General features: G+C 42.7%; 1 protein-coding gene across 4 annotated transcripts in view; it reads left to right on the top strand.

The window, feature by feature from the left end:
• KALRN (kalirin, RhoGEF kinase) overlaps positions 1 to 27,612 on the top strand; it is a 651,545-nt gene that overhangs the window by 385,170 nt on the left and 238,763 nt on the right. For all 4 annotated transcript variants that reach the window (XM_011971540.1, XM_011971542.1, XM_011971541.1 and 1 more), the window contains exons 26-33: positions 1,810 to 1,879; positions 4,380 to 4,469; positions 9,534 to 9,626; positions 14,962 to 15,073; positions 17,499 to 17,689; positions 18,128 to 18,229; positions 19,556 to 19,698; positions 23,122 to 23,224. In XM_011971540.1, the coding sequence (XP_011826930.1) occupies positions 1,810 to 1,879; positions 4,380 to 4,469; positions 9,534 to 9,626; positions 14,962 to 15,073; positions 17,499 to 17,689; positions 18,128 to 18,229; positions 19,556 to 19,698; positions 23,122 to 23,224 (904 nt within the window). The remainder of the gene's footprint in view (positions 1 to 1,809; positions 1,880 to 4,379; positions 4,470 to 9,533; positions 9,627 to 14,961; positions 15,074 to 17,498; positions 17,690 to 18,127; positions 18,230 to 19,555; positions 19,699 to 23,121; positions 23,225 to 27,612) is intronic.

Here is a 27,612-nt window from a genome sequence, read left to right as displayed (position 1 = left end):
GCATTTCTGAAGCCCAAATATCATTATAATTACTCTATGATTCAGGTCAGAATACTCTAAAATCACATATGTAAGGACAAACTGGTTACTGCTAGGAGTCCCCCAGATTTTTTTAAATGGCTCTTTTCTTATTACTAAAGCAATGCTCATTTACTGTAGAAAAAATTAAATTACAGATGGACAAAGAAGTCATCTATTATCCCATCAACTATTGTTAGCGTTTTGGCTTTCCATATAGGACTTGCCAAACATTTTTAATTGCACATATTTATTTTTAAACTCCAAACAATGTCATTCTATGTTGCTGAAGGAAGAACGCACAACACATATATGAAATCCATAACCACTTGTAATTAATTATACTGCCAAAATGTGTGGACAATAGAAGCTAGGTAAAGTTAGTCAAATAACATTTTGCCCCTCCATGGTACAGGTAAGTAGTAGAGTAATGCAGAACCACTTTGTATCATTTATCTTTTAATTCAATTTTTGAAGGTAATGCATTCTCACAGTTTTAAAATCAAAATTAGATAGAAAAGTAAACATTGAGAAGTGTTGTCCGCCACTGTCTCCTATTCTGTTCCTTTACCTTCTTCCCTGTGGTGAAGTCTTTTCTTAGTTTCTTGGGTTGGAAATAAGAACACGTAATTCCTACTGAGACAAAAAGTTGCATTTTCTACATATTCTTCTGTACCTTTCCACTTAGTTTCTCCCAGAGTTCTCCTGTATGAAAACATAGAGAGCTGTGTCTTTTTTTCATAGCTGCATAGTGTATAGTTCTGTGGATGTACCATAGTTTAAATACCTTGTTCTTTACAGGCGATCTTTTGCTTGTGTAAACAGTGTCACAGTTAATACTCATGTATATAAATCATCTTATATGCATAGACATAACTACAGGAAAATTTCCAGAATTCAAATTGCAGAGTCAAAAGATAAGCACATTCGTGATTTAATCAGTACTGTCAAATTGTTCCTTGTAAAGATCATAGCAATTCCGCTTCTGTCAGTATGTGTCCCCAAAGCCTCATAATCACTTTTTATTTGAAAAATATTTTGTTTTTTAAAGCAAATACCATTCTAATAATGTTGGCTTGTTAGAATTTATATCCTCTGAACCCAAACCAATGATTTAATACATTATTTTGAAGTCAGTGTAACTATTTATTTATTATTTATTAACATGGAAAGGAGCCATGGCACAGATATCCACACTGGCAGATAATTCAGTTGTAATTCGATTCAGCTTTGGAATGTAGTGTGACTTTTTACTCACTAAATTTTCTTTCCTAATCGTGTCTGTATTATAAAACATTGTTTAATACATAGTTTTTAGTACAAATTGGCTACTGGTGGAAGATGAGGCCAAAAATTAGAAAGAGGCCAGTATAGGCTGAATTTTTTTCTACTTTATCTCTGGGATGGTGATATTTTATTTTGTTTCTTTGAAATATCTCTATTATTTAAAATATTTATGATGTGCTTAGATTACTTGTGTAAAAAAGTAGATTCTTACTTGCTAATAAAAAGTCCAACACAAATAAAATATTTTATTATTTATTTTCACCCCTAGAAATGTTCACCCCAAGAGAAAGAATATTATTTTAAGTAGCAGTAATTAATCAATTAACATACATTTTAATGAAATTAGTTCCAACATTAAAAACTGCACCTCGCCATCTGTCGCTTAGACAGTAGAGAAGCCATGTGTAAATAATTGAGAAGTTATGGTTGTGCTGGCCTCAGTGCAGTCCTCGGGGGGGTCAGCTGCACAGAGGTGTCTGATTCAGTCTTTTTCTCCTCTTGCAGCATCTTCCTCAAAGAGCTGGAGAAGTACGAGCAACTGCCTGAGGATGTGGGACACTGCTTTGTTACCTGGGTAACCTACCTGAAATCCTTCTCCCACTGCCCATACACATGGCACCACTCTTCAGTGCCTGACCTAAGGACTGGGGTCACTGCCAGTCTCACACAGGACCAGGGGCTACTGAGAGGGACCACGAGTAGGTCTGAGAGAAGCCTTGGGAAAAGTTCTTAGACATCAGGATTAAGCTCCGTCTTAAGCTGTCTAAGAACTTTCTAAAACTGTGAGGTTGGAAGAGTGGAACAAGACTACCACCCCTGGCAGAGGAACTGCATCAGCTCAGTTCATTAGCTATTGTTACAGGATATGGATTAGGGAATTAGAACTTTAGGAAGCCACCTAACCATTTTTTTTAAATTTATCTTTAATTTTGTGGATACATGGTAGGTGTATATATTTATGGGGTAGACAAAATACTTTGATACAGACATGCGATGTGAAATAAGCACATCGTGGAGAATGGGTGGGGTGTCCATCTCCTCAAGCATGTATCCTTTGGGTTCCACCTAACCATTCGTTACATTTTCTTCTTTAATAGAGAAAAACAGATTTTTTGGGTATCCATCCCAATTCTGACCCACAAGATGAGTGCCTGGTCATCCTCCTTCATGCTATTGTCATGGGCCAAGTAAAGGGACTGAATGTACCGGGTTCTAATTATATAAACTGAAACATTAGTCTTCATTGGCTCTCCACTCCGCATTATTCTGAACTCAGGCTCATGTACAATATGTGAATGCAAACATCTCCAGGGAAGTCCACTTAGGACACTGAGTGCAAACATGCAAGTCTTCCCCCGGGGTCAAGCGTTCTACTATTTCGTAATTACCTGATAATAACTTCCACCCATAAGGGGCTAATTGCCTTTCAAAGTGTCTTCATGATTCAGAGAGATTATGTTCTCAACAGCCCTATGTGGTAGGCAGGACTATGTTTATGTTTTAGATTTTAAAGATGGGAAAATTTCAGATGAGATCGGAGGTTGACTAGTTCACTGACACGTAATAAATATCACAGCCAGTCCCACAACTCAAGACCTGACTCTCAGACAAGCTTTTTTTCATGAAATCTTAACGTTTGCTTTCAAGCACTCTTGTTTCTTCAGAAAGTCTTAGCTACCATTTTATTTTTTCCTAATACATTTTCTACCTCTAAATAGATGAGCCAATGCAAAGCTCATATTAATGCTGATAAATAATTTATGACTCCTTGCACAACCAACATAGAGAATGACAAGATTGACCATTAAGTAAAGGGGTTTTTTTGCATCTTCTTTCATGAAATTTGTGGATTTCCTTTACAATCAGTCATAAGAATGATTTATCATCATCTCCTAGGGATGATGAATAACTTCCTAGGTAGTGTATAGCCCTGAAAATTGGTTTCAGAATTTTTTTGTGATTGGATAAAATATTCACCTTTTACCAAGAATTACCCCAAGGTGACTTTCTTAAGTCTCATAATCTTAATATATGAGTTTAATGCAGAAATGAAGGGTAGAAGAAGTTGTTTGTAATGTATTAAAAGGCAGTGGTCAAGATCAAAAAGCCTAAAGTCAGATACCCTACTTGCTACCTGCTAACTGCGGGAATTCAAAGTCACTTGATCAATCTGTGCCACAGTTTTCTCATCTGCAAACTGGGGATCATAACAGAACTCACTGTATAGAGGTCTCATAAGGACCAAATGAGTTAATACATGTAAAGCTCTTAGAACAATGCTAGCATAAATGAAACCTGCTGTAATAAACACTTATTTGGGCTGCTGTCTCAGAAGAGGATGCCAACACAAAGTTCCAAAGGCACTGAGATGGGTAGCATTCCACCAAATAAGAAAAGTATTTGCTGGCCAAAATACACATACCTTTCCCAGTAACACTAACCCAGAGAGTTTTGAGAGTCTTGAATTTTCTCCCAGCCATAAGGTTCTTGGCTTGAAGTAACAATCTGGTTAGGAACCATTGTTTAGCCTCTGCCCAGGGGGTTACTCTGCTTTCTTTTTCCCTGTCATTGCTCTGGGAGGTTGGGGATGGCATAGTTCCTTGCCATGCCCCTCCACCTTTGTCCGATGGAGACATTTAGAGTACAAGCAGATCTACCTCTGAGATCATACTTTATCTTCATTATTTGTTTTTGTATTCAGAGCAAATGCTGTCCTTTTTCAAGATGGGGAGCACAATTGTAGATAATCAAAAAAAGGGTAAAATCTGTAAGTTTTGTCTAACTTCAGAATATGTCAGGATATATGAATTGCTTTCTCTGATTCTTTCTAGCACAAACTAGTATTAAAATGAGCTCAGTTCCAGAAGCTTTCTGTACGTACTGACAGAAAAAGACATCCCAATGTCTGTTAGGAGACCATGGAGGCTGGATGAGCATGGAACATTTGCCATAGAAAATCTAGACACTGGCATCTGAGGGTTTTGACTGTACAGCCCTTGCTGGGGCATTCAGCATGGTGGACAGAAGGGAGCAACTAATGAATGCTTATCTGTTATTATCTTTGTTCTTTTTAGGCAGACAAATTTCAGATGTATGTCACCTACTGTAAAAACAAGCCTGATTCCAACCAGCTTATCCTGGAGCATGCGGGCACCTTCTTTGATGTAAGCTGTGGTTTTCTATTCTTGAGCAGCTGATGAGCAGGTGGAAATGCTTCTCTGCTTTGGCATGATGGATGTTTAGCTATCCTTTTTTCCTAAATTTTCTTTACTGGCCACTCCAAACCTTAAGCATGGAAAAAACAAAACAAAACAGTATATGTATTTTGTTTTATCCCTTCCTATCTTGACCAGCGTGATTTTGGACGAGGCAAATTTGTCTCCATGCCTCCACACCAAACCTAGGTAGCCATAAAGCACATGTTTAGAGAAGGCCCACTATGATGCAGTGGTTGATTAATATATTTCACTTCTGCTTCACATACAGCTCTCACAAACGTAGTGTTTCCAAAAGTGTGATCCTTGGACCTCAGTCCACGTCTATTAAATCAGAATCTCTCAGCGGGAGCCCAGCAACCTGAGTTATAAGGAGGCCTCTGGGTAGCTGAAGTCCGCTCAAGTTTGAGAATCAGTTCTCTAATGCAATTGATTCAACCTTGGCTACACATTGGAATCACCTGGGGAGCTTTGAAAAAAACTGATTCCTGAATCCCATGCCTGAGGTTCTGCTGTGATTGGCCTGACTGTGGCCTGAGCATTGGAATATTTTAAAGTTTCTGGTGACAGTGATGTGCAGCCAGGGCTGAACACCTCTGCTATAACAGAAGCCAGGAGAAGAGTGAGGCTGATGTGCCTTGTCAGATGCTTTGGTTTGGAATGATGACACAATCCTGTTGAGGAATGGTGGGATCTATTTAGTGCTGGTTCCCAAAGAGAGTGACCTATTGGCTTTACAGTAAGCAAAATCAAAGGGGGCCCTGCAGGATTCAAAGGATGAATAAGAGGGAAAGATGAAATTGGGGAAAAAAGAAAGTTTAGTGAGAGGCGGACTATAGCAGTGAAGGCCATTTTGGCAGTCATATCAGAAGTGACAGAAACTAGAAACAGCACTTTTTAAAGGTTATCTGTCTATCTTTCTGCCTACCTGTTTTCATTTTTTTCATAAATCTTTGTATGTCTACTGTATGCAAGATAGTGGGCTAGGCCCCGTGGAGTATATAAAGACATTTAAACATGGCTCTTGTACTCAAGTGTACAAAAGACACCTTCCCTGAGCATCTTTCTAGCCTGGCACTGCCTCAACAGAAATGATTCTGCAAATATCATATTGCTGAGTAAGGAAATGACTCTTGAATGGAAAGAAGCCAGATGAGGAAAAACGCACATGATTTTTTCAATGAAGCATTAATATGGAAATGGCTGTATGTGTCCCACACTAGAATATCTTGGGTTAGATTTGGCATCACAGAAGAACCCAAGAAAAGTGCTTCTCTCACCTGATATTATTGGGTATCATATTAGATGCCCTATGCCACCATTACATCTGATTGAGAATCTTTTTCTCTTAGGATGCTTCTGTTGATTATTCATGAGCAATATCCAGAAGGGTCTTTTTGAAATTTTAAATACATTGTGTCCTGTCTTCCACTTAGCACTTTTCTGACATACATGTCCTGTGCTCTGAGCATGCCTCAAACTCTTCTGCTTCCTTATCTTTGCTTACACTGCTCTTTCTGCCTAGGATAGATTGTGTCCCCTCCACACAGTACAAACACACAAACACACACACCCTTCTGTCCCTCTCTCTTCAAAATTCTTCCTATCCATTAAAGTTCACATGCTACTTCCTGCATGAATCATTTCCTTTGTACTTTGTCTCTTTGTCATAGCATTTATAATGATTTGCCTTTTGGCAGGTTAACAATGCACCTTTCTGTTACTCACATCTCCCTCCACCTGTGAGCTCCTTGAGACCTTATGCCTGATTCATTTTTGTCACATCCCAGTGCCTGGCACCAGACTGTATTTTCCCTTAGTCCTACCTACCTTTCATCCCCATTTCTAGCCAATTTCTATGCTTTGATAAGTCAGATATATCCGCAAATTTCCCATTGTGTACCCCATTTCCAACATAGTGCCTAGTGAACCTCTACATCAGTTGGAAAGACTGATGGAAGCCAGAAAACCGGTCCAGTATGAGTTCTTCAAGTCTGCCCTGGAAGTGGGAATGGAGGACAGTAGACTCTCTGGATTGCTTTCAAAACTTTCCAAAAGGCATAATCTTTGCAGCTTATTTTCATTCCATCGGAAGAGTTTCCCTAACTTCTACAATTAGGAACCATCTGCTTTAGGCCCTCATTCTATAAATGAGATTTATAAATGAGATAAACCCTTAATAAAGGCAGTCACCTAATATCCATGACTGTAAAAAGAACGCAGAGAATTAAAGTCCTAGAAAGGCTTACACATTCACATGATCCAGAATTTTTGACCCTAAATGTGAGAACAGCATGGGTGTGATGTCTAAGCTTGGTTTGACTGATGTAGGCCCCTCCCTCTCTGCTCCACATGCAGCCTTCCTGAAGCTGGGCTTTTTGTCAGAGAGGAAAGAGTGCCAAAGGTGAATTGTTGCTTGTGCTTTCTTGCCAAAGCTCCCAGATAAACTCACAAGGTTCAGTTGCCTGAAGAGAGTCAAGCTGCAGCTGTTTTGCCCATCATCCTCAAGCCTTGTAACTACACACCTCTGGGGAAGAGGCAAATAGTGACAAAATTACTACTTTCTGGGATAGAAATCATTTCTTATAGGCAATGGCATAATTTTTAAAATTATTATTATCTCTCCTCCACCCTTCTTCATAGCCCCATAACAAGTCCTATCAAGTCCATCTTTAAAATATTTCTTTTATTCTTCCTAATACTTTATTCTCACTAATTCTAGCTTAGGGCATGCCCCTACATTGCATACCTGGACCTATTTTTAAAATAACAGCTTTACTGAGAGATGATTTCAGATATCATACATTTCACCCATTTAAAGTATGAATTCAGTGTTTTTGTGTGTGTGCTCACAGATATGTGCAACCATCCCTACAGTCAATTTTAGGACACTTTCATCACCTCACAAAGCAACCCTGTATCCTTTAGCCATCACCTCCCAGCGCTCCACCACAAACCCCCACCCCCAAGCAACCAGTGATGTACTTTATGTCACTGCAGATAGATCTGCCTTGCCTGGACATTGCATAAAAATTGAGTCATAATACATGGTCTTTTGTGACTGGCTTCTTTCACTTAGCATAATGTTTTCGGAGTTCATCTATGTTGTTTCGTGCATCAGAACTTCATGCCTTTTTATGTCCAAATAATATGCCATTGTATGAATATTCTACATTTTGTTTTTCCACTTATCAATTCATGGATATTTAGGTTTTTCATGCATAGACCTGGAATTTGAATTGCTGGATCATGTGGCAACTTCAGATCTACACACCTGGGCTTTTGCAATAGCTTCATAACTTGTCTCTGTCTATTTCTCCAAGATTTACCCCCATGTTGCTATTAGATATTTATTACTCTTTCTGAAACGTTACTTTCATCATGTGTTTTTTTCTCTTTTTTGTTGTTGTTTGTTGTTTGTTTATTTGTTTGTTTTGAGACAGGGTCTCTCTCTGTCACCCAGGCCGAGTGCAGTGGCATGATCATAGCTCACTGCAGCCTTGACCTCCTGGGCTCAAGTAATCCTCTGACCTCAGCCTCCCAAGCAGCTGGGACCACAGGCACGTGGCACCATATCCAACTAATTTTTGTATTTCTTGTAGAGATGGGATCTGGCTATGTTGCCCAGGCTGGTCTTGAACTCCTGGACGCAAGCAATCCTCCTGCCTCGGCCTCCCAAAGTGCTGGGATTACAGGCATGAGCCACCATGCCCCACCCGTTTCTTCTCTTTAAGATCTGTGATGCTTTCCCATTGAAAAACTTACCCTCATATCCTAACTCTTTTCTAACTCAAACCCATCAATGACCCAGCCTTGCATATCTAACTTTATTTTTCACTTCTTATGGAAGGTGGGTGTGCATCCTCTGTACCATTCAGTCATGGTCCTCATCATCATGTAAACATACAATGATTATTTCAGCCGATACATTTTGTGTTTGATGTAAGTGAGTGTCATTTCTCCAACCTTTTACTTAACCCACCCCACCTGCCCACCTCACCTCTTAGCCCCAGGTGAGGTTGAGGCCTTGTCTCTACTAACTACCTGGCCACTCCGAAACCCAGTAATCTTTCCCATTTTTATTGGCTGTACCATTTCCTGTACTGTCCTTTGTTGATCTCTAGTTCATATGCGTTGAGTATTCTCAGCTAGACTGTAAGCTTTTTGAGGACAGGGACAAAAATGTACCTTTTTCTGCTGCTTATAACCCCTAGACTTTGGGGAGTAGAAGATCATTTTGGAGGTAGGATAGAGAATAAAAGGAGACATTAGAAGCACAAACAGCAATTGGAGGCCATGGCCTTAGCCTGGGCGTGAGTGATGAGGGTGATGTCCCTGGAAATGGAAAGGAAAGATTTGTCACCAGGGATAACAGAGGAGAAATGACTAAAATTGACTCCATGGTTTCTAGCTTAGGAGACCTGAAGAATGAAGGAGGTGCCATGGATCACTATGAAACATTTATAAGAAATAAAGTGATGACCCTAAGTTGGGATGTGTTAAATTTAAAGAGAAGGATGGTATTAATAAAGGAGATATATCCATGTGCTATTTTAAGGTGACTGAGGGCAGGGAAGGACTCATCAGGAGCCATCAGAATGGAAGTCAGAGCCTCATTCTCTGCCTTCCCTGTACTCTCTTCTCCCCTTTTTGGAGCTGATTTCCTTTCACTCCTACTTCATCTCTCCTTACCCTCTGCTCTGTTATTTACCTTATTGCTCTCTTTCCTACTGCTCTTTTTCTCCATTTTTGTTCAATTTCTATTTGTTTCACATATCTGCTTCTTTCCCTAACCCTTCTCTCTTTTTAGTCTCTTTCCTATTTTCTCTCTATATCCATCTTGGTCTCTTTTGTTTCTCTTTTTACTCCCTCTCCCTATCAAAGAACATGTTCTCAAACTTGTCTACCTTTTTCTCTTTCTTCCTCTCTTCTGACCCCTGCCTCTCTCCTTTCAGAACACACACATACACACGCCCCTCTGTGTCTAATTGCACCTTGTTCTCATCCCTGCAGGAGATACAGCAACGGCATGGTCTGGCCAATTCCATCTCTTCCTACCTAATTAAGCCTGTCCAAAGGATCACCAAATATCAACTTCTCCTGAAGGTACCTCCCCTCCCCTCCACATCCCCCTCCACTGCCTACTGCCTATGGCAAGGGAGTCCCAGCTTTGGCCCGTAAGGATGGGAATGCTTCCACCTGAAGACCTTTCTTCTACCTAGAGCAGAACTTCCGCCCACACTGGCATTGCTGTCCTATCCCATGGAATTCCAGATGCCTATTTTAAGGCAGAAAGGGAAGAAAAGGGAGCAGGAATAAGTTGTGACTATTTTCTCATCTGCCTACCACTGCAGAACTTTTAGCAATTGCCTTCTCAGGCACTGACTGGCTCCTAGAGGCTTTCTTGTCCCTCCTTATAAAAGCAGATTCTTCCTGGTAGCCCCTGCTGTTGATGAAATCAAGGGTCAGAGTCTGGCCAGGCACAGTGGCTCGTGCCTATAATCCCAGCACTTTGGGAGGCTGAGGTGTGCAGATCATTTGGGGCTGGGAGTTTGAGACCAGCCTGGCCAATGTGGTGAAACTCCATCTCTACTAAAAATACAAAAGCTTAGCCGGGGTGGTGGTGTGCACCTGTAATCCCAGTTACTCGGGAGGCTGAGGCAAGAGAATCACTTGAACCCAGGAGGCAGAGGTTGCAATGATCTGAGATCACGCCACTGAACTCCAGCCTGAGTGACAGAGGGAGACACAGTCTCAAAATAATAATAATAATAAATAAATAAAAGGTCAGAGTCCTAAGGGCAGTGCCAGTTTACATGGATAGTTGAGGCCAGAGTGGCACCTACCATTGTCTTAATCTCTGTGTTTGCCAAGACGATGAGGATTTTGAGGGAAAATAGTCAAAAGGTACATATTAAAACACAAGGGTATTCTTACATCTGTAGGTTCTCGCATGTTGGGGTTCTTCTGGAGTCAACCAGGAGATTTGGATCTTCCTTCAAAACCTTTTCGTTAAAAGTTAAATAACCAAATATGCAAAACACTAAGTAATTTGAGTTGATCCTTCTCATATAAGAATGCATTGATACATTGAAAATCATGTCATTTCCACAGAAAGCCTGGGGAATTGACACAAGTAGTTAAATAGCCCCCATCTATATTAATTCCTAAAGTTTAGGGGTAGAGTTTTCCCTCATTTGAAATATACTGCTGGATGCTCCTTTAATGCAAAGATAAAGGGATAGTAGGGGACATGTTATAAGTACATTGTGTAATTTCAGAGAAAATCTGATGTAATTCAGCTCCTGTTTAGAGATGCCTGCAAAAATTTGCATAATCTTGTTTCACTGAACTTGAAAACCAGTCTAATTTCAAATCCACCATTCTAGTCACACTGGAGTGAGTTCACCATTCCTAGTCCATGGAATCTCCCTGGCTTAGCACTTGAGGTTCCGTGATGAGAGGCGTGAGGGCAGCAGTGCAGTGAAGGTGCAGGAGCCTGTGCCCTGGTAGGGTTTTCTGTCCTCTGAGTCAGAGTGGGGCCGTGCCACATCATTTCCCTTCAGCCTCCTCCCTGCAATTCTTCTCCTTCTTCATCTCCAAGAAGAGGCTACGGGCGTTTGCTTCCAGGATTCCAGCCATCCAACCCTGCAGAAATGGCTTAAAGTGTTACAACTGGACATCACACCCTCGGCCTTTACTGAGGACTAGCGTGAGAAAAGAGTGTGCAGGCACCCCAGCTGTCCTGGCAGAACTGCTTTCCCTTCTTTGTTTTTTGAAATTTCTTATATAAAGGCTCACAAGAAATTCTTGTGAGACCTCAGGACAGGGGCATAGGGAATCCTTTCTCCTGAAAAATGGATATACTTTCTGTCTTTAAATGACAGGTGCTCAGGCCCTTCTTTACCTGTGGCTATTAGAAAGTTGGCATTAAATTTTGTGGTTGCTTACAGTAGAATCTCCTTAGCCCAGATTTTGTGTATAATTATCTTCTTCTTTCCTATCCCACTTAATGCTTGGCCTTTTAAAATTATTTTTCATGGCCGGGCTTGGTGGCTCATGCCTGTAATCCCAGCACTTTTGGAGGCCAAGGCAGGTGGATTGCTTGAGGTCAAGAGTTCAAGACCAGCCTGGCCAACATGGCAAAACCCCGTCTCTACAAAAAATTAGCTGGGCATGGTGGCATGTGCCTGTAATCCCAGCTACTCAGGAGGCTGAGGCTTGAAAATTGCTTGAGCCTCGGAGGCAGAGGCTGCAGTGAGCCAATATCATGCCACTGCACTACAGCCTGGGCAACAGGGTGAGACTCCGTCTCAAAAAAAAAAAAAAATGAATAAAATAAAAAATGAAATTATTTTTCTTCTGCTAATAGACTTTTTAAAATTGATTTTTATGGTTTTTAATGTACGTATCCCACCCAAAGGTTTTTCAGGAATTGGTGGGGTTGTGAATTTAAAAAGAAAAAAAAAAAAGGAAAGAAAGACAAACCAGTGCTGACTCAACTATCCACACTCCCAGTGTCTTAAATCAACTAAGATGCAGTTCTAAAAGAAATATAGCTTTTTACCTCTCCCTTTAATCCTGTAAGGTATAAGCCCTCTAGGATGAATTATGTGGCACAGACAAGGGAGGGAAGTTGAAGATAGAATAGGCTTGTGTTTTGCTGTAGGCAGTTGAAGGAGTGGGCTCTGGAACTTTGTTCTGGAATTGAGTGTTTTAGGAAGAGGTGCCTATAGAGGTAGCTAAGAAGTGGAAAAATAAAGTGGCAGGAATTTGATTGTGAGGAAGTAAATTTTTTTTTTTTTTTTTGGAAAACAGGCTGGGCACAGTGACTCATGCCTATAATCCCAGCACTTTGGGTGTCCAAGGCGGGTAGATCACTTGAGGTCAGGAGTTCAAGACCAGCCTGACCAATATGGTGAAACCTCATCTCTACTAAAAATATAAAAATTATCCAGGCATGGTGGCATGCACCTGTAGTCCCAGCTACTCAGGAGGCTGAAGCAGGATAATTGCTTGAACCTGGGAGGCAGAGGTTGCAGTGAGCTGAGATCGAGCCACTGCACTCCAGCGTGGGTAATAGAGCGAGACTCTGTCTCAAAAAGAAAAGAAGATAGTTTTGGTCTTTTTAAAATGTGCTGTTGGCAGAGTGCCTGCTGAGTAAGAGAAAAATAGTTTGCTGAGCTTTTACTGTAAATAAATAATATGGGATTTATTTTCATAAAGTCAGTTTTATTTCAAATAAATGCATATTTAATTACCGGTATCCTCTGAGTTCATCACTTTAGATATGGCCTGAAAGTAGAAACTTTATGTCAGAGTGCTCCGTATTCTTTATGTAAGTCTGCTGTGGCTTTACAAAAGGATCCTAAATTAAATGTGGAGCCTTCTCCTTATCACAAAGTATAGCAAGGATGAGAGAAAATTTATTGGCCCAGCTGGTAGATTGGTAGACTTGCTCAATTGTTTTGGGCAGGGGAGATTAAACTAATTCGTGTTTTCTGTCACAAACTGAAGCATATTTCTTGTTTTTTCTCTTATGTTTTACCTCAGGATTTTCTTTGATGATGTATGAAAATAAGATTGGGAAGGTTAAAATAAGGAAAGGGGTGGGAGAATCTGAGAACTTTAGGTTGGCAGAAGTCAATATCACTTTCTGAACAAGAATGACATTATACTGACTGGAGCCAAGGACAGAGCTGAGCACTGATCACTTCTCCCTCCCAAACGTGTGCTCTAGGGGGCGCACTTCTTCTTTGGACTCTCAAGCTCCCTTAGTCCTATGGGAGTGTATCCAAGCTAACACTAAGGATTGGATTTTTAGATCAGACTCTCACTAATTAGATATCTTACCAAGTATAAAGCTTGACTACTAATTTCAAGGATACAAGTAATTCCAAGACAGAGGTGACATGGGAAAGGGCCAGGACCACCAGTGCAACTCCAAGCCTTTTCTTGCAGCATCAGGACGTGCTGAGGCCAGATTGATCTACAAGGTCTGTAAATTATGTATGTCGCATTGTATCACTTGCCCTGAAGAGAGTCATTTGGTCATGAAAGACATTCCCCTTTTACTTAGATAGCTGCGTAGCTTATATGACACCTTCCAGAGAGCCATGCCTCTAAAGCCACAGATTCTAGGATTATTTACCATAAGAAGCCCTAGACAGACCAGATTTATCCTATTAAAAGCATTTCCTAGATAAGTCCTCTTTTGCTAGCAAGTACCATTAGGTTATTTGTCAAGAGGTCTGTCATTAACGTGTTTACAAGATTTGATCTGGTGAACTTCTTTCTTTCTGGGAAAAGCACCTCCACTCAACACGCATCCCCCGCCCCCTGGAGGAGAGAGTATGGATTGCAGATCTGTTGCTTAACCATTCCCTTCCCAGTATCAAAGTGAGCAAGATACAGTGACTCTGATAAGAAAAATGAAAAGCCAACATTCTTCTGGTTTGGGCAAAAATCATTCCAAGTAGTCTTATGATTCTTAAGATAGTTGGAAATGATCTTTTCTCCACCAACCAAATACTGTATATATTTTATGGGGATGGTGATGACTGAGTCTCCAGTGAGGAAATACAAAAGAAAGGACATACTCCCCAGCTCCCCAGGATGTAAAAGAAAGAAGGTATTGCCTCTGGAAGCCTCAATGGGGGACAGAATATAGGAGAGACAGGGTTGATGTGGTGGATAAAGTGCCAGACTTGGATTCGGGGGATCTGGATTCAGGCCTCTGCGTAGCCTCCACTGAGTTCTATAACCTGAGGAAAATCACTTTATCTCTCTTAATCGCACTTACCTCATCTGACAGTGAAATAGCCTAGAAGCCCATCTATTGGCCCCAGATTAGGAACTCCTGATCCATATGATCTAAAAATATTTTATTACTCTGGGGTGTCACAAGCCTATTAAGTCTGCAACCTCGGGTTGTTCCCAGTAGGATGGAAGTCAGCATTCAGGCTGTAGAGGCTTGTAAATAAAAGTGGTGTCAGCAGTAAGCATGCAGGGATATATGGGTGCTGCGTAGCACACTCTTTATCTTCCCTTTATCCTTCTCATTCTTCTCTTTGTTCTCTTTATTGGATTGGATTATACAATACTGCACCTCTGTTCTTGTGCTTTACCGGGGTAGTCCCTTCCCTAAGAGGGCAGTCCAGTGACAGAGAATGCCTCAGTTGCTGACTTACAGATCAAGCCATTTGGGAGTTGGGTTGGATTGAGTTAGTTTGGGCTAGATTGGGCTGAGAATGCTCAGTGTGAGAGAAAAATTGTGGTTGAATTCTTGGAGATAACCCCTTACCCTACTTCACTTTCTTTATAGCTCAGAGGGAACCATTACAGAGAGCGAAGCTGGTCTGTAATTTCCTTGGTGGGTTAGGTGGTGGGAGGAAGCTGGGGGAGATGGCCCTAATTGTGTCTGGACTTTTTTTTCCCCCAGGAACTTTTGACTTGCTGTGAAGAAGGGAAAGGGGAGCTCAAGGATGGCCTGGAAGTGATGCTCAGTGTCCCAAAGAAAGCCAATGATGCCATGCATGTCAGCATGCTGGAAGGTAGCTGTCCTCCCCGCACTGGGGAAGCCTCCTCTCTTCCTTAAGACGGGGGAACTTGCATCATGAGAGGGAAGTGGCATGAAGTTAGACAAAAAAAGCTAAGGCTGGAAGAGAGAAGAAACGACAGATAGTTACATAGGCCCTTGTCGTGTGAGAGGGGCTCCACAAGGACCAACCTGGCTAGCACCCTGCTTCCAGGAAGGACCAGGCCTAAGCCACTGGAGGTTATGTGGACATGTTGCTGCCCATGAGAGAGTCCAGGACAAGCCATTACCCTCACTGTTGGTGTGCTAGAGCTCCCAACCCGCAGCAGGCTTGTTTGTGTAGCATCTGCATTGCATCGCCTTGGTCATCACAATGAACAGAAATCCTGATCACATAAACACACACAGACACACACACACAAAACATACCATCTTCAGCCTTATGCTCATTTTTTTATTATGGTAAAATGTACATAATATGTATAGCATAAATTTACCATTTTAACAATTTTTGAATATACCGTTCAGTGGCATTAAATACATTCACATTCTTGTGCAACCAGCATTTTGTCCTCATAGAAGGTTAGTAAGTCCAGCCAAACAACTCTGATAAGACTTCAGTCAGCTGAAACTATCTTCTTGGGACCAGAAACCTGTAGAGTAAGATTCCAGTAAAGTCATCTTAACACTGCAGAGTGAGTGGGCAGAGCAGCCGTACTGGGGCGGAATTTGTTAGATGAGCTACGATTTGACATTTTTTGGGGAGGCCAACGTGGGTGGATCACAAGGTCAGGAGTTCGAGACCGGCCTGGCCAACATGGCAAAACCCGGTCTCTACTAAAAATACAAAAATTAGCCAGTTGTGGTGGTGCATGCCTGTAATCCCAGCTACTCAGGAGGCTGAGGTATGAGAATCGCCTGAGCCCAGAAGACAGAGGTTGCCGTGAGCCGAGATCGCATCGCTGCACTCCAGCCTGAGCGATAGAGTGAGACTCCATCTCAAAAAAAAAAAAAAAAATTAACATTTTTAATGGATTCTAAAGGAAATGTGTATAGTCTGTTGCAAATATGTAAACACATGGCTGTTTCATCTCTTCTGGACTCCATCCTACTCCACCAATACCACCACCACCACCACCACCACCTTAGGAGACTTGATATGGTCTCCATATTTCCTGGATAATCCTTAGCACCAGAAGCCTCAATTCTTAGAGCAAAGGAGCCCTGGCTATTTTCCTTAGGCTGAGCAGGAACAATCTAAATGTACTCCTGTTGACACAGTTTCTCCACTCCTTTCCTCTCTGTTCATACCTTCACCTCCACCCCACCGTGAAGTACCTGCAAGTACCCAGCTCCTCCAGTCTGTCCCTGACCTATGCTCTGGATCCAGCTACTCCATGCATGGTCTGTTTACCAGCAGCAGCAACAGCACCTGGGAGCTTGTCAGAAGTGCACATTCATGGACTCACCCCACACCTACTGAATCAGAATATCTGGGGAGGTTGGAGGGTGGGCAGTAATCTGTGTTTTCACAAGCTCTCCGGGTGATTCTTATGCACATTAAAGTTTGAGAGCCTCTCTTAAAAACTTAAAGTGGTATAAATATAAACTGTATAAAGTGGTGTAAATATAAACTGTTGAAGTCTTGTGCAAAGCAATCAAAGGGGGGAATTCTAGAAATGGAATATAGGAATTAAGGTAGACCAGGCACAGTAGCTCATGCCTGTAATACTAGCACTTTGGGAGGCCAATGTGGGAGGATCACTTGAGCTCGAGACTAGCCTGGGCAACAACAGCTGGTCTGTAGAGACCTGGTCTCTACAGAAAATACAAAAATTACCTGGGCATGGTGTTATGTACCTATAGACCCAGCTACTTGGGAAGCTAAGGTGGGAGGATCACGTGAACCTGGAAGTTCAAGGCCACAGTGAGCCATGATCATGCCACTGTGCTAAAAAAAAAAAAGAAAAAGAAAAAGAAGAAGAAGAAGAATGAAGAGAATTAAGGTAATATGACAAATAAAGATGAACTGAAGACACTCAGTCAGAAAGTGTTTGTCCTCAGCCCTACTCATAGCTGCAAGTCAGGAACAGTAGAAAGTTGTGGAGGACAAAGGAGCTATGGGATTTGCCCTTGCAGGAGGCCAACCGTGGGTATGTGAAGATGTGAGGTTGCACAGGACCTTTGCAGGAGATTCCACTAATATTGGTTATGTATATAAAAGACGTGGTGCAGGAAGGGGTCAGGAGAGATCTAATTGCAATGCTCAGAGATGTCTATGGAAGTGTTCAGCAGTCTCTGGAGTTAGCAAAGAGAGAAAAACCCTGTAGGAACTGAGGACTAACAATAAGAGAGGCCTTTCTCCAAGAAGGGAGTGGAACATGGTCCCCCTGACTGTGGCAGTAGAGAAACTCCACAGGGTGAAAATGGATGTTTTTCAGGGTTCGACGAGAACCTGGATGTGCAGGGGGAGTTGATTCTCCAGGATGCCTTTCAAGTGTGGGACCCGAAGTCGCTGATCCGGAAGGGGCGGGAGCGGCACTTGTTCCTCTTTGAGATCTCCTTGGTTTTTAGCAAGGAAATCAAAGACTCTTCAGGACACACGAAATATGTTTACAAGAACAAGCTACTGGTAGGTGGGGCAGGTGGGATAAGACAAGACTCCCTGCTTTCATAGAACCCATGGGCAGGAAGGGATCTGGACACACTCATCTCATCTCCTCCCTGGCCTCCACACCAAAACCATCCTGGACAAATGAAAATGTCTCCTATTTGGAAAGCACCCCACTCACCTCCCACGTCTGCATTTTAGAGTTCACAGTTCTTCTTTCTGTTTGCTTTTAGCACCTCCCTCTTCACCTTCCCTCCCTGGTACCTGCTAATCAGGCACGTGCCTGTAGGTCCTTCCATGCTGGGTAGATGAACAGAATATCCAATCTGTTAAAGTTTGATTGACAGAAGCCCCTCCCTCGGTCCTCTCCTCTTTGTTGCCTTTCCCTTCCCACCCCAGCCCTAAGTTTCCCCACTGCCCTCCCCTTCCCCGCCTCTCACAGGCATTTCCTGTCTACAGACCTCAGAGCTGGGTGTGACCGAGCACGTGGAGGGCGATCCCTGCAAATTCGCCTTGTGGTCTGGGCGCACCCCATCCTCAGACAATAAAACAGTGCTGAAAGTAAGTACTGCTCTCTGCTAGGCACAAGATTAGGGTTGGGGGTAATAGAAGTAGGGGTGGGCAAGTGATGCCTAAAAGCTAAGGCGCAGAGACTCTACTGAGCCATGGGCCTCTCTTGGAAATGGTAGCATCACATGAGTATTGAGAAGCAAATTCTATCCTGAAGGTAGACCCAGAATCTCAAAGATGCATGGTCTCTTCAAGTGCATGCACATGTGTGACCAACAGGGAAGAGGGCAGGGAGTGGCCTGCGGGGCCAGCTCAGCAGGGCCCACTTAAACTGTGCTCTGTCATACGGACAGAGCCACTCCTTCAAGTGGCAAGAACAATTGACCCTTTGACAAAAGGCACCTTGATTTGCTCTACATTCATTTGACATTTTTTTCCTAAATAGCTTCTGTGTAAAAGGTATAGTGCCTAGTGTGGTGGGGATAACCATGTACAAGATATGAACCTTATTCCCTGGGAACCTATGTTCTTGAGCCCCTAGTAAATCACATTAGTATGGGGACCATGCTGATGGGGAGAAGTGTCAAGAGGGGGCCTTTCATTAGAGGATGGCCTTGAGGAGTCATTGCAGCTCTCTGGGGCACAGCAGTGATGTTAGCCTGGCTGAGCAGCGATCATGCAGCTGATGGAGCTCCCAGCAGTCATTTGCTTGTCAGGAAAGTGCCCATCACCAAGGAAAAGATGGTCCAACCCCGACAAAAGCTTCACACTTGTTCACTCTGAACTGCCAGCATAGCTGCTACCTGTTGTGAGGCAGAATTACCAGAAAAAAAATTTTACCAAGACAAATGGAATCATCATAAAATGATAGCAGTGCCTTAGTTAACAGAGTTAGCTTGCCACAAGCCCAGGACTGACTGCTAGTCAGTTCAAGTCTGTGGAGCCATGCTAGGTGAGCATCCTGACATATATCCATACTGATTGGGAAGTAGATGCTGCCCCTCCCAGTGCCCACTAGACCTCCCCTGGATCTAGCAACCCAGGTGTTAATCCCTGTCCCAGGGGGAACTTGCAGATTCTGTTCCAGCTCCAGGGCAGATATCAGGATTGGTCAGTGCCTTATGGGTTATGAAATACTTTGACAATTACTCTCATACAAGTAATTCTGCATTGAGTCTTGAGGTCAGAGCACTGTTCTGGGAGTTGGAGAAGCCTGTTTCTGGTATTAAAGAGTCATAAGTATGAAATGATAAATAAACTCCCCAGACATTTGGAATCCTTGAAAATAACAGATGAAGACTGCAGGAGGGTTGAGAGCTGTTTTTGGCGAGGTGATGGGAGTTGGGGTTCTCAGTCTCTCTCCCTGTGGCACTCTAGGCTTCCAACATCGAAACCAAGCAGGAGTGGATCAAGAACATTCGAGAAGTGATTCAAGAAAGGATCATTCACCTGAAAGGAGCTTTAAAGGAGCCACTTCAGCTCCCCAAAACACCAGCCAAACAGAGGAACAATAGTAAGAGGTAACAAGCGCCTCTCCCTCCAGCACTGCCTGCCTCACAGGCTTCTGGGCGCGGGAATGGGATGAATCTTTGCTTCTGAAGGGGGATGTGCCCTGCAAGTAGCACTTTCCAGGAAGGCCTGTGAGTTCCACCTAGGATGAGTCATCTCATCTTTAAGCATCTCACGAGTGTCAAATTCAGCAGGGCTTTACTGAGCACCTCTTATTTGATAAACACTCTGCTAGGTGCTACAAGATTAAAGGAAGTGTAAGATGAGTCGATTCCCTTAAGAGCCATCTAATAGCCATGTCTCACGCATGAAATAGACCAGAAGAACCACCAATAGGGATCATAAATGCGATAAGAATTCAAAGAAAGGGGACTTTAGATGAGCCCTAGAGTGGAGGAACGCTGGACTGGTTGGATAGTGAAAGGGCTTTGTGTACTGTAACGTGTGGAGTGGTGGTTTCATTGCAGCTCTTATTGCAACACCCACAGAGACCTCGCCTTCATTCACCTATGATAAGCAATGTCATTGGGCAGAAGAGGACTTATTTCTTATATCTTTCTGGACCCTTCTGAATCCCAGTTTCCTCTAAACCCATGGATGACTTCTTAAGTATGTCTTTCCCAAGTCTCCATGTGACACCTACACTTCTAATGACTCTTTTGGGGGATACTTCCAAAGAAAGCATACAAAAACTTCACATACATTTTGAAGGAAAAAAACAGGGTTCTAACAGAGATGGTCATCGGTGGTAACAGGTTCTTCCCTCCTCCCCTGTACCTGAATGGAATAAAGCTGGAGGATTTAGTTGACCCTTAGGTACCAACCAGGACAAGCAGTGTAGGGAGCCATTTCAGGGCCTATGAAGCAGCAGCAGCATTGGTCCTGAGCAAGGTGGTAGCCAAAAGAAGGATGTGACTAAGGTAGAGAAACCTCCGTGGGGCAGAAGCCCCAAGACATGCATGACCAGGATAAAGTCACCTCCTCAGTGCTGCATGGAGGAATTATAACTACTCTAGGGGAGGAATCATTTTGATGTCAGTTATCTATGTCCAGAGTCCAGGTAAGGAGGGGTGGACTAAAGTCTAGCAGTGGAGACAGGCCATGCCTCAGGGAATCCATACTTTAATAAAGAAATTAGAAAGGAAACAAGTATAAAGAAATGGTGGTCTAGGATCATAGTGAGAGAGGATACTCAGGTGTGGCTGACTAGGGTTATTTACCCTGACATTGCCCCTTTTTCCTATAGTAGGAGAGTTTGGGCATTTCTAGAATATGGGAAATGCGTATCTTGGAAATGCCCCTAACTTTTCTCCGCTCCCACCTTTTCTCTTGTCCTGTGATGGGTGGGTGAGAAACCTTGGCATACTCTGCAGAGAATAACCAGGTAGTCTGTAATTCCATTATCTTGGATTCCTGGATATGGGGACAGTTTATAGAGGAGTTCATTGGTTGGGGAATACTACCCACACTCCTAGGTGGGCTCCCCACATCCCCCAGAAGTTACTTCATCTGGAGTGGACCAGAAGGGCCCACCATGGGCCAGAATAGCAGGAAGCAGAAAGTACAGCCAGCTCTCAACTGTCTACACATGATGGGGAGCACTGGCCCAGTTAATCCAAAACAACAGATGATCTAAAAGTCCTTTATTTTTGGTTTTGAAATGCGTCACATAAATTCTTTTTACAGCAGATTTTCCTTCCTACGAATGTGTGGCTTATGTTATTAAAATAAATTGACATTTCCCAAGCCCACAAATGATGGTGAGAGAGCAGTTGACTTAGAAGTGTTCTGGGTGGGAGAAAATACTTTTTATGATGAATAGACATTGTGTGTATACATGTGCACATGCCTGGGTACTTGCATACACACACATCCACATACATCCACATGTACACCAGAGTGTAATCATTTAAACCCTTTGAGGTGAATTCATTATTTGTGGCACTTTGTTCATGTGGTAGGATTCTCAGGCTTTCAGTTTCCCTGTCCCCCTGATGCCATTACTTCTCCACAGGCAGCATCAGGGTGTCTTTTATAAAAGCGCCCATTGGAAGAGTTGTCATTTCCTGTGCTAATTCACCTAACCCCAACCCTAACCCCACATCTCCCCCAGCTTTTCCTGGCACAGACCTTGCAGCCTTCATCAGTTTCCAGACATCCAGTCCCTCTTGGCCATGGCTGTGGGCTCGACACAGGATGGGGGCATAGTTCTACAGCTGGAGAGCTGAAAGAATGTGGGAGTGGGACAGCTGTATGGTCCAGGGCCCAGGAAGGGGTCTAAATGCCGGGGGTGCACTCAGGAGATGGTCTTAGCTGACACACAGCAGCACAGCTGGCTCCAAAGCTGCTGTGGAACCTGTGACTGTTCTCCAATCTTTGAGAAAATGCCTTGGCCGTCTATATTGATAAGAAATCATCATAAACACGCATGAGATCCTCAAAACCCAGCCAGATGAAGGCAATAAATTCCTTCTCCACACCCAGGAGTTGAAGGTCCAATAGCAGGAATTTCCCAAAGATAATAGCCCCTGGAGACAATATTCCACTCAACCTGTTTTCCTGAACAGAAGAAACTTAAGTTTAAAAGAAATCTTGGCTGGGTGCAGTGGCTCACACCTGTAATCTCAGCACTTTGGGAGGCCGCGGTGGGCGGATCACCTGAGGTCAGGAGTTTGAGACCATCCTGGCCAACATGGTGAAACCCTATCTCCACAAAAAAATACAAAAATTATCTGGGCGTGATGGCAGGAGCCTGGAATCCCAGCTACTTGGGAATCTGAGGCAGGAGAATTGCTTGACCCTGGGAGGCAAAGGTTGCAGTGAGCCAAGATCACGCCACTGCACTCCAGCCTGGGCGACAGAATGAGATTCCATCTCAAAAAATAAAAATGAAAAAATAAAAGAAATCTTATCACTTCTGTTTTCTTTATAGGCCAACTGTAAATGAACCCTCATCCTAATTACAGCATGTACAAAAACTTGAATGCCCTGAATTTGGGATTATTGAAATGACCTAATCACTTGAATAGAAGCCTAGGCTCTAAGTAGGATATATATCTTCCTACTGCCTGTTATAGACCCATTCCCAAATATATATATATATATCTATATATATATATATATATGTATATATGTGTGTATATATATTCACATATACATACACCCCCTCTGCAGCATGGGCTGGAGGAGTTTTGGGAAAGGGGGTCATTTTGCGTTCAGTTATCAACATAGTGATTATGTATTTACTAAGTGCAAGAAGTGACATCACTGAAAATCGCATAGGGCCACTCTCTTTAGCAGGATAATTTTAGACAAATCCCTGCTAGAAAGTGCGAGGCGCTGCTCTGCCCACCCAACCGGAAATCCTTGTGTGCTCTAAACCCACAGTGGTTCCCCCCACCCCCACCCCTGTTTTTTTTCTCTTCTTCCTGCAGGGATGGAGTGGAGGATATTGACAGCCAGGGGGATGGGAGCAGCCAACCAGACACCATCTCCATTGCTTCTAGGACCTCTCAGAACACAGTGGACAGTGACAAGGTAGGACAGAGTCCTAACCTTCCTTCCCCTGAGACTTCTTGATGGCTCAACCACCCCTGAAGAGGTACCCCTAGAGAATTTCTCTCACTATGGATCCTACCTTCAGGAGCCAGTTGTCTCTTTGTGCCAAGAGGGAAAGAACAGGGCTGGAGGAGGCATGTCCCAGCACGAGATCTGGTCTGAGGGGATGGAAGACTGCGGTGGTTCAGGCTGACCTCTCATGTTGGGAGAGTTTAACAAAAGTGGACAGGCTGAGTAGTGAGGGAGTCTAGGTTTCTTCTCTTTCTGAGATGCCCCACCTGGGCTTCTTGGGCTGCCCTGCCTTCTGGGAGGACGGATCTCAGGAAGGCTGAATTGGAATAGTGTCCTGAGACCTTAGTGGCTGTGATTGGCTCAAATTTACAGTGATTTGAGAAGAGCTCATCTCAAAGTTAGACCGAGCTTAATGGTTTGGGAAATGGCCACAGAGATGCTGCTTGGTAGCAGCCTCTTATCCAAAGGGACTCTAGTGGAAATGATGCTTTCCTCTGGCTAGATTATTGGGGCTCAGTTGCTGAGAGACAGGAGGACCAGGAAGTGCTATGTGAAGGATGTAGTTGTTGTGTGAGAAAGCCTGGCCACTTGCTTTCTAACATTTTGGAGCAAGTAAGCAAAAGTTAGTAGCTCTGATGGGAAAGCAAAAGAAAAGAAACTGTAGCAAAGGCTCTGTGTATTTGCCCCAGGTAGGTGAGGAATGCAACCGCCGGAATCTGTAGCAGGGGGAAGAAAGGGTCCATGTCTGAGCCTTCTCTCATTTGCTTACTCCAGAATTCAAAGAGTATGAGATAATCTTTTGCTGCCTATTAGTGATCTTATTAATGAAGTTCTGGGTTTCCAAAGACTATTTGTCCCTAGTTTATTCAGACCTAGTATTTTGGCCTGCTCCTTCAGGCTCAGACAGCAGGCTGTGTCGTTGCTTCATCTTAGTTTTCTAAGTTACAGGTATTTCTTTTAAAGATGATCTGCATTCATTAGGATTTTTCCTATTTTTTCTTGCTGGGAGAAAAAAACCATTGAGACCTTAGTGTGGGGACTGTGCCCCGAACCTGCTGAAATTATGGTGCCAAATCACCGTAATCATGCTTTAGACTAGTGCTCAAGGTCATTCAAGGTAATTCTGACAACTGCCCTCAAGTTTTTAAGCCATTTTCTACTGACTATCAGAGTGGATGGAAAATTAGTTTTTTTTTTCCACTTGTAAAAACATACAATGAAAAACCATGTCTGTAATTTCCTGTCTCCTCTGACCTGTTGTCTAGAAATACAACCTAGTGTTCCTAGCGTATAAAAAGTGTTCGTCTTTAAACAGTCAGTGGGTGGTAAGTCAAGTGCAGTGTTTCCCATGTTCAGACATAGATTATTAGTGTCATGGTCCAGGGAATTCATGCCTTCCAGCTGCTAATCCATCTTCCCAGCAGCTCTGACTTTGACACAGACCCCTATGCTAGAGCCATTTGTTTTAGGAAGACCTCAGCTCCAGCTATGCCTTGTCTTTCTGGCAAGGTGTGTGGGGCTGGACTAGAAGACCTCTGACAGCAGCCATTTTACTATTAATGAGGGGTCCTTGTACTTAGACTTTACTCTACAAGTAAGCAAGCAGGCTCAGAGAAACTAAGTGACTCACCCAAGACAATGCTAGTAGTTGTGGGAAGGCAGGAACTAGAACACAGATCTCCTGATTTTTCCAGTTTTCCCCCACTCTGAAAGTCAAAGCGTTGAATTCCTGATGCTAGGATGAACTCAGCTGGTCAGTTTTTCTGCATATTTCACAGAAACAGCACTCACATATTCATGTAGAAGCACCCATCATGTGCCAAGCTCTGTGCTGGATTCTGTAGAGAGATGTGGACTCTTTGTTGAGTGTGAATCTCTACCTGTGTAATTTTTTGTTTCATGTCTGTCTCAATAGCCAGGTCATTGAGCCCTGATGAAGGCAAGAGCTGTGTCTGTCTGTTTCATTGCCGTACACCTGACACGCAGCACAGAGAGGCTCAGGAGATACTTGTGAAATAAATAAATAAATAGAGGGAACAAAATGACTGGTCTCAGGAAACTCCAGGAGGAAGAGGCAGCTAAAACCAGTGGTCTGAAAGCAGACAGATATATGAACATTGCATTTTTAAATATGCTAAAGAAAGATCAAATCCCAATTACCTTCTCTGACCTTAGGAGACATGAGCAGAAGGTAGGAGATTCTATGTTATGTCCGTATACAAAATCTAGAAAATTCCTTAGACATAGTCACACTTTCAAAATAAGGGGAAGATCATTCTAGGCCTATGCACTGTAATTTAAATGTTCTTACTCTTCTAACACAAAACGGTGATAACAGGGCAGCCATGTGTCCTCTGTGACTGCACTTTCCTTCATCCGTTAAATCACTCATTGGTATGTTTGAACTTGTAGATGTTATCAGCAGTGTCAGATTTTCCCCTAACTATTCTAGACTGCCAGGGAACCCTGGTTTCTAAGTGCTCAGGTGAACAGTCTCTGAAAAAGAGGAAGTTAACAAAGTGGACTGATCAGGTAAACTGACTCATATTCAACAGAAGGGCAAACAAGGGCACTGTGGGAGGGGAGTGGGTGGAGATATCTCACCCAATTCAGACTCATCTAACAATAGACTTCTAGAAAAACCGCCCCAGTCTTCCTCTTACAATCCAGAGGAATGACAGTAATAGTTTCCCTGTCTGACTGAGTAGATGAGGAAAGCATAACCATTAAAGAGTCATGACACACCAGCTTGAGGTGTGGCGGCTCCAGGGTCTCCTCCAACCACTCCATGTGTGTTACGTACGCTGTGGTGTGGTGGAAGGAGTTCGATATACCTAGGTTCAAATCCCAGCTCTGACACTCTGTGTCACATTGCATAGGTTACTGTACCTTCCTTTTTCTGTAAAGGAGAGATAATAATACGTATCTCACTAAGTCATTGGAAAGATTACGTAAAATATTTGCTTGATAACCATTAGACATTCAGTAAAGGTTAATTCCCACTCTTACTAGAGGGCAAAGGTTTAGATACTATGAATAAGACTGCACAATTATTTGGCAGACTATGAGGATCTTTGAAAATGCTTGAGCTAGTTCTGCCCTGTGGTTTTATTGTTTATTAACTGTCAGCAGGTTCTTTTCTGTATTAGACCTAAAGTGATGTAGCTTCAACTCACCTGTCTATAAAAATAACTTTACTCTCTTTTCCATCTGCTAGCCCTTCGAATCTAAGGTTTGGATATTTGCTGTTAGCATTGGCTCATGGATTATTTTATTATTTAATTAATTATAGTCTATTATCATCATGTATTAATTTTAGTGCTCAAATTGTACCACATTTTGCTAGTGGCAGCTCTTAAGGCTTTAAGTGTTGAAAGATGCTTGTCACATCTTTTCTCCAAATCATCTCTGTTTAGAAGTCCTCAGTTTCTGTGTCTGTTCCTTATATTTATATATTTTTCAGATGCTTCCACATCCAGGTTGCCTTCATCTGGATTTACTCCAGTGTGTAATTTCTGTATAAAACGAGTCCTATAAATATATCTAAATATAAATACATCTAAAAGGTACATAATACTGCAGAAGTATTCTAACTAATGTAAACATGGCTCCTTGTTCTAGGACTAGCTGCTGTTTGCAGATCCTGCCTAAGACGGCATGCCATGTTTCGCATGTGTGTCCAGTGCTGGCTCATAAAATCTCCATGACCTTTTTTATGGACTGTCCTTAGTCGGGCGGGTGACTTAGTAACCTGAGTGTAGGCTACTTTACGTCTATTAGATTTTCTCTTATTTAGTTCCATCTCAGTATTCTAGAATGTATTGAATACAAATTATATTGTCCAGTGTGTTAGCCGTATCTCTCTGCAGTATTGGATAAATGCATCTTCTGTAGCTTCATCCAGATTCTTGCTAAAAATACAAGATTGGGAGCAGAAGACCAATGCCCAACACCACTTCTTATTTCTCACCTAGGGTCTGTAACTTGGAAACCTCCTTGTCTGACTCTTCTTTGACATCTCCAGGGAAGGAAACGCAACCACTTTTCTCTATAGCAGAGAAGCTGAACTGTTTTCTTAAGCTGTAAATCCTCTCTTGATGAGAAAACAGTCTAATATTCTGAATCCTACATTAAACACTGACAATACAATATGGGTGCCTCAGTAAATGGCATTAGTAACTTTTCTAGGGTTGCTTTTGTTCAGTACTTAAATGGGTCTGCATAGCTTCTACCTTGCACCTGTCTAATACAAAGGCAGTAGTTCCTTAAGGGGCAAACAGGTGTGCTTACTTTGTTCCATGGTGATCTGAGCCCCTCCATATTCTGTCCAGGAGTCAGTTCATGATTTTCTGAAA

The sequence above is a fragment of the Mandrillus leucophaeus genome, unplaced genomic scaffold (assembly GCF_000951045.1).
Source record: "Mandrillus leucophaeus isolate KB7577 unplaced genomic scaffold, Mleu.le_1.0 Scaffold123, whole genome shotgun sequence".
In the NCBI taxonomy this organism is placed as follows: Eukaryota; Metazoa; Chordata; class Mammalia; order Primates; family Cercopithecidae; genus Mandrillus; species Mandrillus leucophaeus.
The sequence above is the reverse complement of the archived record's forward strand: the minus strand, read 5'-3'. Positions and strand labels throughout refer to the sequence as shown.